The 15,317-nt window shown below is 40.1% G+C and overlaps 1 protein-coding gene across 1 annotated transcript in view; it reads left to right on the top strand.

The window, feature by feature from the left end:
• Positions 1-15,317, top strand: part of usp44 (ubiquitin specific peptidase 44) — a 64,633-nt gene that overhangs the window by 24,968 nt on the left and 24,348 nt on the right. The window contains exon 3 of the mRNA XM_059987802.1: positions 7,096-7,294. Coding sequence (XP_059843785.1) covers positions 7,096-7,294 — 199 coding nt within the window. The remainder of the gene's footprint in view (positions 1-7,095; positions 7,295-15,317) is intronic.

The raw sequence follows: 15,317 nt of genomic DNA, 5'->3' as shown, positions 1-15,317 counted from the left end.
TCATTTTCCTTATAAGCAATTAGTTTTGGTCTTTGAGTCAGTTTCCTTGAAAGTGGTTTCTTCCTTAAAAAGAAAATGCCATTTTAGCAACACAGTAGTAGAGCTGTATATTGTAACTGTATGAGCTTTTACAAATTTAATATAAGAAAGTAATTTGAAATTTAGAAAATTGTTTTGTGGTTTTAAATGTTTGTTTGTGATCAAGTATAGAAGAATCGGTAGAGATAGACCTGGGGTTTCAGTATCAACAGGTATTGATCCAGTCCCTAATCCGCTGGGTTCAGTCTTGAATTTCATCTTATAAAGCATAAACCATAAAAGTCAGGGAATTGTTTCCCACCAACTCAGATGGAAGCAAGATCAGCTATTGTTAGGAAAGCATTTTGGTTATGTAAATTAACATTTAACAATTGAGTTGATTGGACGTAGGGCAGCATTGAAATGGGGTCCATTGGTCCATGTGAGTCTATGATGCTAACCATCAAGCACCAATCCCATTTTATTTTCCCCACATTCCCTTTCACCCTTCTCTGATTCTACCAATAGCACACTTAAGACAATTTACAGTAGCCAGTAAACCTTTGGAATATGGGAGGAAAATCATGTGACCACAGGAGCCCCTGCAACACCACCCAGATGGCATTGAATCAGGGTAGCCAGAGTTTTAAGGCAGCAGCTCTTGAGAGTTGTGTCACTGCACTGGAAACAGGGTTAGCAAGTGTAGAGGTATAATTACTACTGCTTTAAGGACACCGTGATTGTCGCAGTGCATATGTTCACGTAGTTTTGACAGGCACAGAAACAGACACTTCAGCTCACCAGGTCCGTGCTTGCTGTCAACTACCTAACCATACTCATCCAGCCTCTGTAGTGGTATTTTAGGTGCTCATCTAAATACAGACTGAGAACCTCTTATCCAAAATTCAAAAATCCAAAAATCTCCAAAATCTAAAAAAGTTTTTTTTAGCGTTGACGTGTCACAAATGGAAAATTACACAAGATGCTGGGAAGTTTACCAGTTCCCATGGGTCTCTGTGTGCACCACAGATAGTTCTGAGAAATGACCTTATATGTAATGAACGGAAGTTAATGACAATTGAAATAAAATACTACATAAAGTGAGAAATGAAAATCTTTATGTTTTGAAAAAATAGATTCATCAGCGCTGGAGTAGACATGTTTCTTAACACGAGGAAATCTGCAGATGCTGGAAATTCAAACAACAACACACACAAAATGCTGGTGGAGCATAGCAGGCTAGGCAGCATCTATAGGGAGAAGTGCTGTCGACGTTTCGGACCGAAACCCTTCGTCAGGACTGTGTTCCACCAGCATTTTATGTGTGATTTTGCTTAACAGTATGCTGATAATGAAAAACAACAAAGATCTATCATAATGAACTAGAAAATTGAAGGGAATTGTGAATATTCCACAGAATGATTGCAGAAATTTAACAAAAGGCATGACATTTAATTTTTAAAGAATTGTGACAAAGCATCTGCTAATCATGAAGCAACAGAGAAATTCATTGAGTTTGCCAAGATTGTCACTGATAATCACAATTCTATCTCCTTTCCCAAAGCATTGGAGAGGGATAGGAACAGACAAGTTAGGAAAGTGTTTAATTGGAGTAAGGGGAAGTATCAGGCTATCAGGCAGGAACTTGGAAGCATAAATTGGGAACAAAGATTCTTAGGGAAACGTATGGAAGAAATGTGGCAAATGTTCAGAGGATATTTGCATGGAGTTCTGCATAGCTACTTTCCAATGAGATGGAAAGGATGGTAGGATACAGGAACTGTGGTGTACAAAGGCTGTTGTAAATCTCTTCAAGAAGAAAAGAAGAGCTTACAAAAGGTTAAAAAAAAACTGGGTAATGATAGAGATCTAGAAGATTATAAGGCTAACCGGAAGGAGTTTAAGAAAGAAATTAGAGCCAGAAGGGGCCATGAGAAGGCCTTGGCGGACAGGATTAAGGAAAACCCCAAGGCATTCTTCAAGTACATGAAGGTTAAGTGGATAGGGCATGATAGAACAGGACAAATCGGATGTGACAGTGGAAAAGTGTATATGGAACCAGAGGTACTTTGCTTCAGTATTCACTATTGAAAAGGATCTTGGCGGTTGTAGGGATAACTTACAGCAGACTGAAAAGCTTGAGCATGTAGACATTAAGAAAGGGGATATTGCTGGAGCTTTCAGAAAGCATAAAGTTGGATAAGTCACTGGGACTGGACGAGATGTACCCCAGGCTACTGTGGGAGGCGAGGGATGGAGATTGTTGAGTCTTTGGCAATGATCTTTGCATTATCAACGGGGATGGGAGAGGTTCCAGAGGATTGGAGGGTTGCAGATGTTGTTCCCTTATTCAATAAAGGGAGTAGAAATAGCCCAGGGAATTATAGACCAGTGAGTCTTACTTCAGTAGTTAAGTTGATCTTGAGAGGCAGGATTTATGAACATTTGGAGAGGCATAATATGATTAGGAATAGTCTGCATGGCTTTGTGAAAGGCAGGTCATGCCTTATGAGCCTGATTGAATTTTTTGAGGATGTGTCTAAACACATTGATGAAGGTAGAGCGGTAGATGCAGTATATATGGATTTTAGCAAGGTATTTGACAAGGTACCCCATGCAAGGCTTATTGAGAAAATAAGGAGGCATGGGATCCAAGACGACATTGCTTTGTGGGTCCAGAACTGGCTTGCCCACAGAAGGCAAAGAGTCATTGTAGAAGGGTCATATTTTGTATGGAGGTCTGTGACCAGTGGTGTGCCTCAGGGATCTGTTCTGGGGATCCCTACTCTTTGTGATTTTTATAAATGACATAGATGAAGAAGTGGAGGAATGGGTTAGTAAATTTGCTGATGACACAAAGGTTGGAAGTGTTGTGGATAGTGTGTAGGGCTGTCAGAGTTTACAGCTGGACATTGATAGAATGCAAAACTGGGCTGAGAAGTGGCGGATGGATTTCAACCCAGATAAATGTGAGGTGGTTCATTTTGGTAGGTCAGATATGATGACAGAATGTAGTATTAATGGTAAGACTCTTGGCAGTGTGGAGGATCAGAGAGATCTTGGGCTCCAAGTCCATAGGACACTCAGAGCTGCTGCGCAGGTTGACTCTGTAGTTAAGAAAGGGTGCAGAGGAGATTTACAAGGATGTTGCCTGGATTGGGGAGCATGCCTTATGAGAATAGGTTCAGTGAACTCTGCCTTTTTTCCTTGGAGTGACAGAGGATGAGAGGTGACCTGATAGAGGTGTATAAGATGATGAGAGGCATTGATCATGTGGATAGTCAGAGGCTTTTTCCCAGGGCTGAAATGGCTAGCATGAGAGAGCACAGTTTTAAGGTGCTTGGAAGCAGATATAGAGGAGATGTCGGGGTAAGTTTTTTACGCAGAGTGGTGTGTGCCAGCAATGGTGGTGGAGGCAGATACAATAGGGTCTTTTAAGAGACTTCTGGACAGGTACATAGAGCTCAGAAAAATAGAGTGCTTTGGGTAATTTCTAAGGTAAGGACATGTTCAGCACATCTTTGTGGGCCGAAGGGCCTGTATTGTGCTGTAGGTTTTCTATGTTTCTATAAAAATCTTAACACACTGCATGAGTAACAAGTGTAAGACAAAGCCTCCTTACCAGTAGCACATAAATTCAAAGTCAGAAGTGACAGCGATCCCAAACTATCTCATGTATTCTAAAATCCCAAACCCTTCCATCCCCAGGCATTTTGGATGAGGGATACTCAACCTGTATTTTTTTTTAATATTACAGGAGTACCTGCCCTCATCAGGCAACTTGTTCGAGATTACGAAAAATTAGTTATCAAACCTCTAAAATTCACTGTCCCTTACCTTGCCCTTCACCATTAACAGAAAATAGCAGTTCTTTTTTGCATGCCTCCCACTGAATGCCTGTAGATTTACCTGCAAGTGACTGCTCCGAGATACCTTTTGACAAGCCTTGTCATTTTATTACTGGAACAACAACATTTCAGCGTCCTGATTCAGGATATCCATTTCCAGTCCATCCTTGATCTTCTCCATGCTGACAACAAAATTTGAAGTGTATGGTCACCATCTCCAAAATGCTTACACTCCCTCCATTTGCCTACACGCCAAAAGGTTAGATATATTACTGCCCCTTCCCTGGCAGGACCATCTGTATTGGCTCAATGTTTCTTGCACATGTTTTTAACTAATCTGCCATTGTAAACTTTTCCCACCAGGGTAATCCCACTTAATTTCGGGTAAATTTAAAACAGCTGTTATTATTTTTAAACACGTACAGAAAGATTATAAGTGAATGACAGTTTATAAAACTGTATCTTAACAACATAAGCAACACACACACAATGCTGGTGGAATGCAACAGGCCAAGCAGCATCTATAGGAAGAAGTACAGTCGACGTTTCGGGCCGAGACCTTTCGTCAGCACTGTCAGCTTTAGCTCAATGAGTACTTTGCAGTATCAACTCAACAGTAAAGCTCTTAACAACATAAGAATGAATTGCGAGCTCTTAAACTCTTCACAATTATTTCAAATATAAAGTTGCAGTTTATCAAAGGACCTGTAGTAGGCACTAATTGTGTACATATATTTGAAAATTGCCCTGTTTTAAAGGGATTCATTGGAAAGTGTCAGATATTTGCAGTATAGCAGTATTTTTAAGAGTAAAATAAAATGTGTATAACTTGCATTATAGTATCTTACAAAGTAAGGTTTTTCTTTTGAAGGTGAAGTGACATACAATGGATCATAAAAATTACACATCTCCATACTTGATGGAGGTGAAGAGCAGTTGCTTTAGACCAAGGGAGGTGAATCAATGAAATTAGAATCACTTTATTTCCAGCATGAATTCATTGTGCTTTGGTGTCAAGCATAAAACACAGGAGTATTCATAACACAACACAATAGCAACCAACAATTTACAGGACAGTAGTGCAAGCAGCCATGAGCGATCAACAATTAGTCATGTGGAAATGTCAATAATCAAACTTGAATGTGAACATATGAACAGACTCAATTATCAACTGAACAAGAAGAGCAGGAAAAGCTATTTTACAGATGCTGTGAAGGGATAGTTAAGATATTACACCTGAGTGAGTTTTGGTGATCAGATGAACATCTACAGGAGACAAGTTTTGGAGATTACGTGTAGACCTGGTGGTGATAGACTTGTAGCAATTTTGTGGATAGGTGACTGGTATGGTGGGTGGAGTCGTCTTCTCTCTGGCAATGAATGGGTCTTTTATTGTCAGTAGCTGACAGCCAAAGATCTGTACTGAGTGGATCACTCACTGCAACCTGGACTTTGAGAGGGAGGATACAGCAGGAAAACAGTGATAGAAGTGGTCACAACACTCTTAGTGAGGGCTGAGTATAAATTCATCAGGATATGCCCCGAGATGTTACGTTTCTAAAGCTGGCATAGGGAAAGCAATCTCTGCTGGGCTTTCCTGGTGATGAGTGTAATGAGCTTGACCCACTTCAATGTATCGATAATAATAGTTCGTTGGAATTTGAATGACTCGACCACAGACACAGCCTGACCATCATTTTCCAGGAGGGGACAGGTTGGGGCTTTTGGAGGATGTCGGTCCTAGTGTACATTGTCTTAGCAGCATTAAGCTCCAAGCTGTTACAAGCACACCATGCTGCAAGACTGCCTACCCTTCTCTGATAGGTCACATCATTATTAGAGATGTGACCAACCACAGTTATGTCATCTGATTGTAATGGATTTGTCCATGGAGATGGTCATTTGAATAATGTGAGAACAGGAGGGGTGAATGAGCATAGCCCTGGAGATCCTGTGCTTAATAGACACTGGATCAGACAAGTAGGAGTTCAGCCTTGTGTACTGCTTTCCTGTCAGGAAATTTATAATTCATTGGCATACTGTCGTGTACGGCTAGCATTGCCACAGTTGGCTGGGGAGAGAAAGTTGTTGGGTATATTTAAAGCAGAAGTTTTTGATTAGTAAGGATGTTAAAGATTATGTGGAGAAGGCAGGACAATGGGGTAGAGAAGGGTAATAAATCGGCCATGATGGAATGGTGCAACAGATTCGATGGACCATGTGGCCTAATTCTGCTCCTATGCATTGTGGTCTGGATGGTCTTTATTCACTTTGTCAAAGTTTGCAAGTAGCAGTAATTAGTGAATATCCAGAAGCATTGGGTGAAGAAAATGAGTGAAACCAGTTTGAAAGTGCCTGTCACTTGTACATCCATTAATTGCACATTGACATATCTTTAAAATAATCCTCTTGGTATGCTGAAAGGAGTAAGTGTTCTTTATTTTAAAGCTCAGCCTGCCCCTGAGTGCATGTCCAGTTAACTGCAGGAGATGAAGCAAGTCTGCAGACAGGCTCCTCACCAGCCGTGGTATCGGTTTCCCATAGTTTTTTTTACTGTGCTGAGGTATGCTAATGTGGTTGGGATTATTGGTATGGCCATTCTGGAAGTATTCCTACAGATATATGCAGTAATGCCTCTGGAACTTTTTGATGCTTTTTCTCATCCTCTAAAACAAAGTTACTTGAAGGTGCTTACAGTCTCATGCAGCAGGATGGTAAATAATGACTTGCTAAAGGGCACTGCATTTTTTTTGGTTAAGGTATTCCCTGTAATAGAATAAAATGTATTCCATTACAGAGACTCCCCTGGTATATTTACATGTATATCTTTAAGCTCTTAACCGGTTACACACAACTGCTCAAGTGATAGCTGCTATTGATTTCCTTGTAAATAAAGGTACCACTATTTGTCATTACTTTAAGTATTTTCTATGCAATCAACCCATAAAGCCTAAGAAAATATTTTAAGTTGTTAACATCAATTAGTTTACTACATTTTCAAAACTGGGAAATATGTTGTCATTTCAGATATTAACTATAAAGAAAATCTCTTTTGTCATTTTTAAATTGTTCAGCCAGCTTCATGGTAATATTCTTTAAATGGATGGATTGCCAAGTTTCTGTTGACGCAAAATTTTTTTCATCCGCTTGGGATCCTCTTTTACTTAATTAACTGCAAAGTGAGGTTGAAGTTGCCAATTAAATAATTAACTCATATCCTTTGAAACAGGTTACATGCCTTACTTGCGACAACAAATCCAACACAATTGAATCCTTCTGGGACCTTTCTCTAGAATTTCCTGAAAGATACCACTGCAATGGAAAAGAAGATGCTTCCCAATATCCTTGCCTGTTGACAGAAATGTTAGCAAAATTCACAGAGACTGAGGCCTTGGAAGGGAAAATTTATGCCTGTGACCAATGCAACAGTAAGTAAAGAATTGCAGTGTGATTGCACATTGATTTAATTATTAAAGAGCAATGATGTTTTTTTTTAGTTTGCACCTCACTTGTATATAAAATTGTTAATACACTCAGATCCTGCTTAATGCTAAGTATGCGTTCCTCAGAGGTGGAGCGCTATGTAAATTAGCACTAAATGAGGTCATTATAATACGTACATGGCCATGTGTGCCTCAAACCCAAGATATATGATGTATTATTTTATGTATACACAGTAACTCATGGAGTAACAAACATGCATGTAGGCCTAACCTGTACATAAGTGGAGTAGAAAAATATCGCAGCAGCAGAAGGAAGTGGGTGGTGGTTACATCTTAAAGGAGGGTGCAGGCTGTGGGTCTTCTCTTTGCCTTATTGCTTCACTCCCAGTCAGGGTCATTATTGATGAAAATTGCAAATTTCAAAGAGGCAGCAACATCAACCTGACACTCACCAGCTTCCAAACGCCATATCAGTTGCAGTTTCACATCCATGCTGATGCTTTTTCTAGACATCTTAAATGTACAACCCTCACTGGAAATTGCAGGCCATTTTCCAGAAAAAAATTGGTGAGGGAACAAGAATGTTTACACACAAGGGAGAGGCAGAACGTGAACTAATGTGATTGGCTCAGAGTATATATAAAGCACTCTCATTGGCTGATTGAATGTTTACTGTAATGGCAGCCACTCTTAAGTGTTAAGTTTTAAGTGTTGTTTGGAATGAATTTCTGTCATTTTTAAAAATTACAGTAAAGAATTGACTAACCATGTTGCAACAAATCAGCACTGTGCAAGGTAGCGTTACACTGGGTTTCTGTGTATGTGCCAAGAGCATTTTTTAAGCTTTGAACTTTAATTTATATACTGATTTCTCTTGTATTCCTCTTGCCCACCTGACTTAATTGTAAAGCTCTCAAAATCTTAGATTCTGTTAAAGTAAAAGGTATTTTTCATTCTGATTGCCAGTCTAATTGAAGAAAGTTACTGGTCAATAGTACGGTTGTCAACCCAAAGTTGCTTGCAATGTGAACCAAAAATGCATATCAAAGGATGTTTCACAGAAACTGGGTAAAAGGACCAAATGGTCCATGTCTGTGCTACTGCCTAATTCTTTCAAAATAATCCTATTTCTTATTCCCTTGTTTATTTATCCAAATGGTATTAAATTCATTCATACGCAGGTTTCACATTATACTGCATTCTCTGTTTCTTTATATTGATTCCTTGAAGGTCACCTTCCATTCTCAGTTTTTGCACTTCCATGCACTTCTCCATTGAAACATGAACTAATTTTAAAGATCTCTTCAGGATAGCTCTCTGCCTTCTTTCTCCAACAGAAAAGTGACCCAAGTTGTTTATATTGTTTTGTGTATGTATTTAATAAAACTGTATCTGGAGGATCTGGGTGTAAAGACCAGCATTTATTGCTCATTCAGCCCTTCATGTTTGCTCCACCATTAGGTCATGGCTGATTCTTTTTTTCCATCTCAACTCCATTGTCCTTTCGTCTTCCTGTAACGTTCTGACACTTTTACCAATCAAGAAATTATCAGCCTCTGCTTTAAATATTGCAATGACGCAGTCTCCCGAGTCATCTATGGCAGTGAATTCCACAGATTCACCATCCTCTGGATAAAGAAATAACTCCTCATCTGTTCTAAAGGGTTGTCTTCTATTTTTAGCCTTTGCCCTCTGGTCCTAGACTCTACCACTATAGGAAACATCCTGTCCATGTCCACTCTATCTAGGCCTTGATTTGGTAGATTTCAATGACATTTCTTTCTCTTCCCCCCCCCCCCCACCCCCTCTCCATTTCTGCTGAACTCTAGCGAGTACAGGGCTGGGACCATCAAACTCTCCTCCTACATTGATCCCAAAAATCAAAAATCATGAACCTCCTGGGCGCTCTCCAATTCCAGCACATCCTTTCTTAGATATGGAGCCTAAAACTGTTAACATTACTCCAAGTTGGTCTGACCAGTGCTTATAAAGTCTCAGCATTACATTCTTGCCGTTATATTCTCATCCTTTGCAATCAAATGCTAATTTGTTTTCCTTACTACTGACTAAATCTGTAAATTAACATTTAGGAAATCGTGCACTAGGACTCCGAAGTCCCTTTGCACTTCAGATTTCTGAATTTGCTCCCAGCTTTGAATATAGTCTACGCCTTTATTCCCTCTACCAAAGTGCATGACCATATACATTCCTCAACTGTATTTCATCTGCCTCTTTTTTTGCCCATTCTCTTTATCTGCCCAAGACTGTTCTTCATCAACACTACTTACACCTTTCAGCTATCATTGTCTGCAAATTTGTTCCAATTCCACCATCCAGATCATTACTATATAACATGAAAGCTCTGACCCCTGCAGAGCACCACAAGTCCCCAGCAGCCAACCAGAATAAGCCCTTTAATCCCACTCGTTGCTTTCTGCCAATCAGCCAACCAGAATCAGCCCTTTATTCCCATTCATTGCTTTTCTGCCAATCAGCCAACCTTCCATCCATCTAGTATCTTTCTTGTAATAGCATTGGCTCTTATCTTGTTTAACTGCCTCATGCAGCATCTTGTCAAAGGCCTTGTGAAAATCCAAGTAACCAACATCCACTGATTCTCTTTTGTTAATTTTGCCCGTTCTTTCAAAGAACTCCCAACAGATTTGTCAGACAAGGTTTCCCCTTTAAGGAAACTATGCTGACTTTAGTCTATTTAATTGTGTGCTTTGAAGTACCCCAAAGCCTCATCCTTCAGGATATATTTTCTTGCAAGCATATTCAGTAAATCCAAGAACTAGAATGGAATTGATGAAAGACGACACCCAACAAGGTGGACAGACAACTAATGTGCAAAAGACAACAAACTGCAAATACAAAAGGGAGGAAAAAAAGTAAGAAATCAGTATCACGAACATGTGATGAAGAATTCTTGAAAGTGAGTGTTGTGGGAACGGTTCAGTGTTGGAGCAAGTGGGGGACTGGCCCGCATCTGCTACTTTTTGTAGAACATCCTCCACCTTCGAAACCCCAATGAAGACTGAATTATGGACCTCTGATTTCCTCCTGAAATCAATGATCAGCTCCTTGGTTTTGCTGACATTGAGTAAGAGCTTGTTGTTACGGTACCACTCAGCCAGATTTTCAATGTCCCTCCTTTATACTGATTCGTTGGCCAAATCAAAGATGCTGATGACAGTCAGCGAGTCATTTAAGCAAACTTAAATATAGCAGTGGAGTTATTCTTAGCCGAACAGTCATCAATATAAAGTGAGTAGAGCAGGGGGCTAAAATACGCAGCCTTGTTTGTTGCCAATGCAAACTTTCGGGGGTTTGCAAGTGAGGATATTGAGGATCCAATTGCACAAGGAAGTATTGAGGCCAAGGTCCTCCCTTTAACTGTCATTCCGCTCTTTTGGGGGGGGGGGGGGGGGCTTTCTTCCCTTAATGAGAGGAGTGACATTTGTGATTTTCCAGCCCTGATGATCATAGCATGTTGCTTTCTTGATCTTTCTAACAAATAGCTTCCTCAGTGCAGATCGATAGTGTTCCAGCAGTTAACCCAATGATTGTAAAAGAACAGCAAGATACTTATAAGTTTCTGAATGAGAACAATATTTTAGAAATGTTTCAGTCAGGTATTAGGGCAAACCACAGAACAGACACTGCCCTTCCGAAACTTTGTGGTCTTTCTAAGAGATGCAATGTATCTTTTGGTGTTGCTCAGGGAAGATGCCTTGGTCGCCTTCTCTCCTCTATATACATACTCCCTTTAGCAGACATCATCAGACAGCCTAAACTTGATTTCCACAGGTATGCAGATGACACAGAATTCTTTATCTCAATTGAAGCTGTCAATGATTACACCCTATCTTCTCTGCATTCTGGTATGGCTGTAATAAGCAAATGAATGAACAATAATTTCTTAAAATTATTAACAAATTTCACGAATCATGCCAATGATAATAAATATGATTCTGATTCTAAATATAAATGAAGATAAAACTGAAATGCTTTTAGTTGGTTGTAAATCCAAAAGAGAGAAACTTCTTTATAAACTTGGGGAAGTTGCTTCCCCCTGTAAAATCAGAAGTAACAAGCCTTGGTGCAATTGATTCAGATTTAAATTTTAAGTCCCATAAAGTGACCAAAGCATCATTTCTACACTTAAGAAATATGCCAAAGGTAAGTCCCTTTCTATCATGCAATGATACTGAAAAACTAGTTCATGCCCTTTAATTGAATGGACTGGATTACTGGAGAGTAAGCGGAACAAGTGCTACTCCTGCCCTTACACTTGCTCCCTCACCACCATTCAGGGCCCCAGACAGTCCTTCCAGGTGAGGCGACACTTCACCACACATTTTGATTCCGCGTCCCATTCCCATTCTGATATGTCTATCCATGGCCTCCTCTACTGTCAAGATGAAGCCACACTCAGGTTGGAGGAACAACACATTATATACCGGCTGGGTAGCCTCCAGCCTGATGGCATGAACATTGACTTCTCTAGCTTCTGTTGATGCCCATCCTCCCCTTCTTACCCCATCCCTGACATATGTAGTTGTTTGTTTTTTTTCTCCCTCTCTCTCTCTGCCCATCACCCTGCCTGTTCTCCATCTCCCTTTGGTGCTCCCCCCCCCCCCCACCCCTTTCTTTCTCCTGGGGCCTCCTGTCCCAAGATCCTTTCCCTTCTCCAGCTCTGTATCACTTTCACCAATCACCTTTCCAGCTCTTGGCTTCATCCACCCCCTCCAGTCTTCTCCTATCATTTTGCATTTCCCCCTCCCCCCACTACTTTCAAATCTCTTAGTATCTTTCCTTTCAGTTACTCCTGACAAAGGGTCTCGGCCCGAAACGTCGACTGTGCTTCTTCCTATAGATGCTGCCTGGCCTGCTGTGTTCCACCAGCATTTTGTGTGTATTGTTTGAATTTCCAGCAGCTGCAGATTTCCTCGAGTTTACTGGAGAGTGCTTTTTACTGGCAATCTATTGACAGACTCAATACATTCAGAATGCTACTGTTAGACTTATAACTAAAATCAGGATAAGGAAGCATGTCACTCCCATCCTAACTACTCTGCTTTAGCTTCTTGTATCTTTTAGAATTGCTTATAGTTCTTCTATTTTATTTGTGAAGCTCTGGTCTGGGACCAAGTACATCACAGAATCACTTGTGTTTTATAATCTTGCTGAAGCTTCCGGGTCTTTTTTTGGTCTCTTAAATTTAAACAATCTTTCTCAAAAGATAATTGGCAGATCAGTTTTTTCAACTATGCTCTTATACTGTGGAACACAATACCTGAAACTATAAGGGGTGCCAAAGTTGGTACTTAAACGCCAGGTGGAAACCTATTTATTTAACTTTGTTTTTTATTTTCATGTTAGCGTTTTATCCCATTGTAAAGCACTTTGAACTACATCATTTGTGTGAAAAGTTCTCTATAAATAAGATATTATTAAGTTAGGATGGTACAAACCCCATTTCCAGAGAAGTTGGGATATTTTCCAAAATACAATAAAAACAAAAATCTGAGATATGTTAATTCATGTGAACCTTTATTTAACTGACAAAAGTACAAAGAAAAGATTTTCAATAGTTTTACTGACCAACTTAATTGTATTTTGTAAATATACACAAATTTAGAATTTGATGGCTACAACACACTCAACAAAAGTTGGGACAGAGTTAAAATAAGATTGAAAAGTGCACAGAATATTCAAGTAACACCGGTTTGGAAGACTCCACATTAAGCAGGTGAGGTATCATGACTGTGTATAAAAGCAGCGTCCATCAAAGGCTCAGTCTTTGCAAGCAAGGATGGGTCATGGCTCACCCCTTTGTGCCAAAATTCATGAGAGAATTGTTAGTTCAAAAGAAACATTTCCTAACGCAAGATTGCAGAGAATTCAGAGACATCTCAATGCGTAAAGTGCAAGGTCAGAAACCACTGTTGAATGCGCGTGATCTTCCAGCCCTCAGGCGGCACTGCCTAAGAAACCGTCATGCTACTGTGACAATTATAGCCACCTGGGCTTGGGAGTACTTTGGAAAACCAGTGTCACTTAACACAGTCCATTGCTGCATCCAGAAATGCAACTTAAAACTGTATTACGCAAGGAGGAAGCCATACATCAACTCTATGCAGAAACGTCGGCGAGTTCTCTGGGCCCGAGCTCATCTCAGATGGACCGAAAGACTGTGGAACCGTGCGCTGTGGTCAGATGAGTCCACATTTCAGCTAGTTTTCGGAAAAAACAGGCGTCGAGTTCTCCGTGCCAAATATGAAAACAACCATCCTGATCGTTATCAGCGAAAGGTGCAAAAGCCAGCATCTGTGAGGGTATGGGGGTGCATCAGTGCCCACGGCATGGGTGAGTTGCAGGTATCTGAAGGTACCACTGACACAGAGGCGTATATTAGGATTTTAGAGAGACATATGTTGCCATCAAGGCGACGTCTCTTCGCGGGACATCCACGTTTATTTCAGCAGGACAATGCCAGACCACATTCCGCACAGGCTACAACAGCGTGGCTTTGTAGACACAGAGTGCGTGTGCTTGACTGGCCTGCTGCCAGTCCAGATCTATCTCCTATTGAAAATGTATGGTGCATCATGAAGAGGAGAATCAGACAACGGAGACCACAGACTGTTGAGCAGCTGAAGTCTCGTATCAAGCAAGAATGGACAAAATTTCCAATTGCAAATCTACTACAATTAGTATCCTCAGTTCCAAAACGATTAAAAAGTGTTATTAAAAGGAAAGGTGATGTAACACAATGGTAAACATGCCTCTGTCCCAACTTTTGTTGAGTGTGTTGCAGCCATCAAATTCTAAATTTGTGTATATTTACAAAATACAATTAAGTTGGTCAGTAAAACTATTGAAAATCTTTTCTTTGTACTTTTGTCAGTTAAATAAGGGTTCACGTGAATTAACATAACACAGATTTTTGTTTTTATTGCATTTTTGGAAAATATCCCAACTTTTCTGGAAATGGGGTTTGTATGTGAGTGGGGAGGAACTTGCAGTTATTAGTATAAAACAAACCCTTTGACCCACCAACCATAATCCTGCAGGAACTCAATATGTCAGGCGGAATCTGTTGAGAGAAATGGACAGTTGAGATATTTCAAGTCGAGATCCTTCATTTAGACCCAGACTTGTCTCTCCTTTAGCCCACCATGTTTGCATTGGCTATCAAGTATCTATCTTTAATAATTCCATTGTCCACTTTTTATGTCTTGGTGTTTCAGTATCTAAATGCTGCTTTACTGCTGTGAGATCATTTGCCATCACTCTGTCATTGTGTTCCACATTTCAAGGGAGAAAATATTCTTTTCCAGATCTCCTATAAATCTTCTACCCTTTGCTGTAAACCTATTATTATTCAGATTATAGCCATCTCTGTTAAGGGGAAAAAGTTGTTGCTATTTATCCTATTTATGTCCATGCTAATTGTATTACTTAGTCAAGTACCTCTTTTGCTTTCTCTGCGTTAAGGAAGAGAATCCACTGTACCTTCATCCTGGTAAATCTTTTCTGCACCTTCTCCTGAGCAATAGTATTATTTAGAAGTGCAGTGACCTGAGCTGTGATCTAAGTGTTTTTTTAACCTCTCAGTTTTCCTTTAAGTTATTTGCTCTGACTAATGAAGGCAAGTATCTTGTCCTACTATCCTCGGACTTGTATGCCAAGATCTGTTTGTACTTCCAAGTTCTCTCTCTCCATACTTCCTATGGTCCTGTTAGTCATTGTTTATTTAGCCCTTCTAGACCTCCTAAAATTCATATTTTTCAGATTTAAGTTGTATCTGTGTCCATTTTATCAACTGATGTTGATATAACCAAAGACCACCCTCTCTATCATACACCATCAATCTCATGTCTTGCCCTGGATCCCATGAGCTGTTTTATCTTTTAGACCTGTCTCCCACATAGAAACTCACAAAGGCCTTGCTAAAGTCCATGCAGAGTGCATCAGCCAATCCATACTCAAGTGACACAAT

This window comes from Hypanus sabinus, chromosome 13 (genome assembly GCF_030144855.1).
Source record: "Hypanus sabinus isolate sHypSab1 chromosome 13, sHypSab1.hap1, whole genome shotgun sequence".
NCBI classification, from domain to species: domain Eukaryota; kingdom Metazoa; phylum Chordata; class Chondrichthyes; order Myliobatiformes; family Dasyatidae; genus Hypanus; species Hypanus sabinus.
This window is presented reverse-complemented; position numbering and strand designations above follow the sequence as displayed.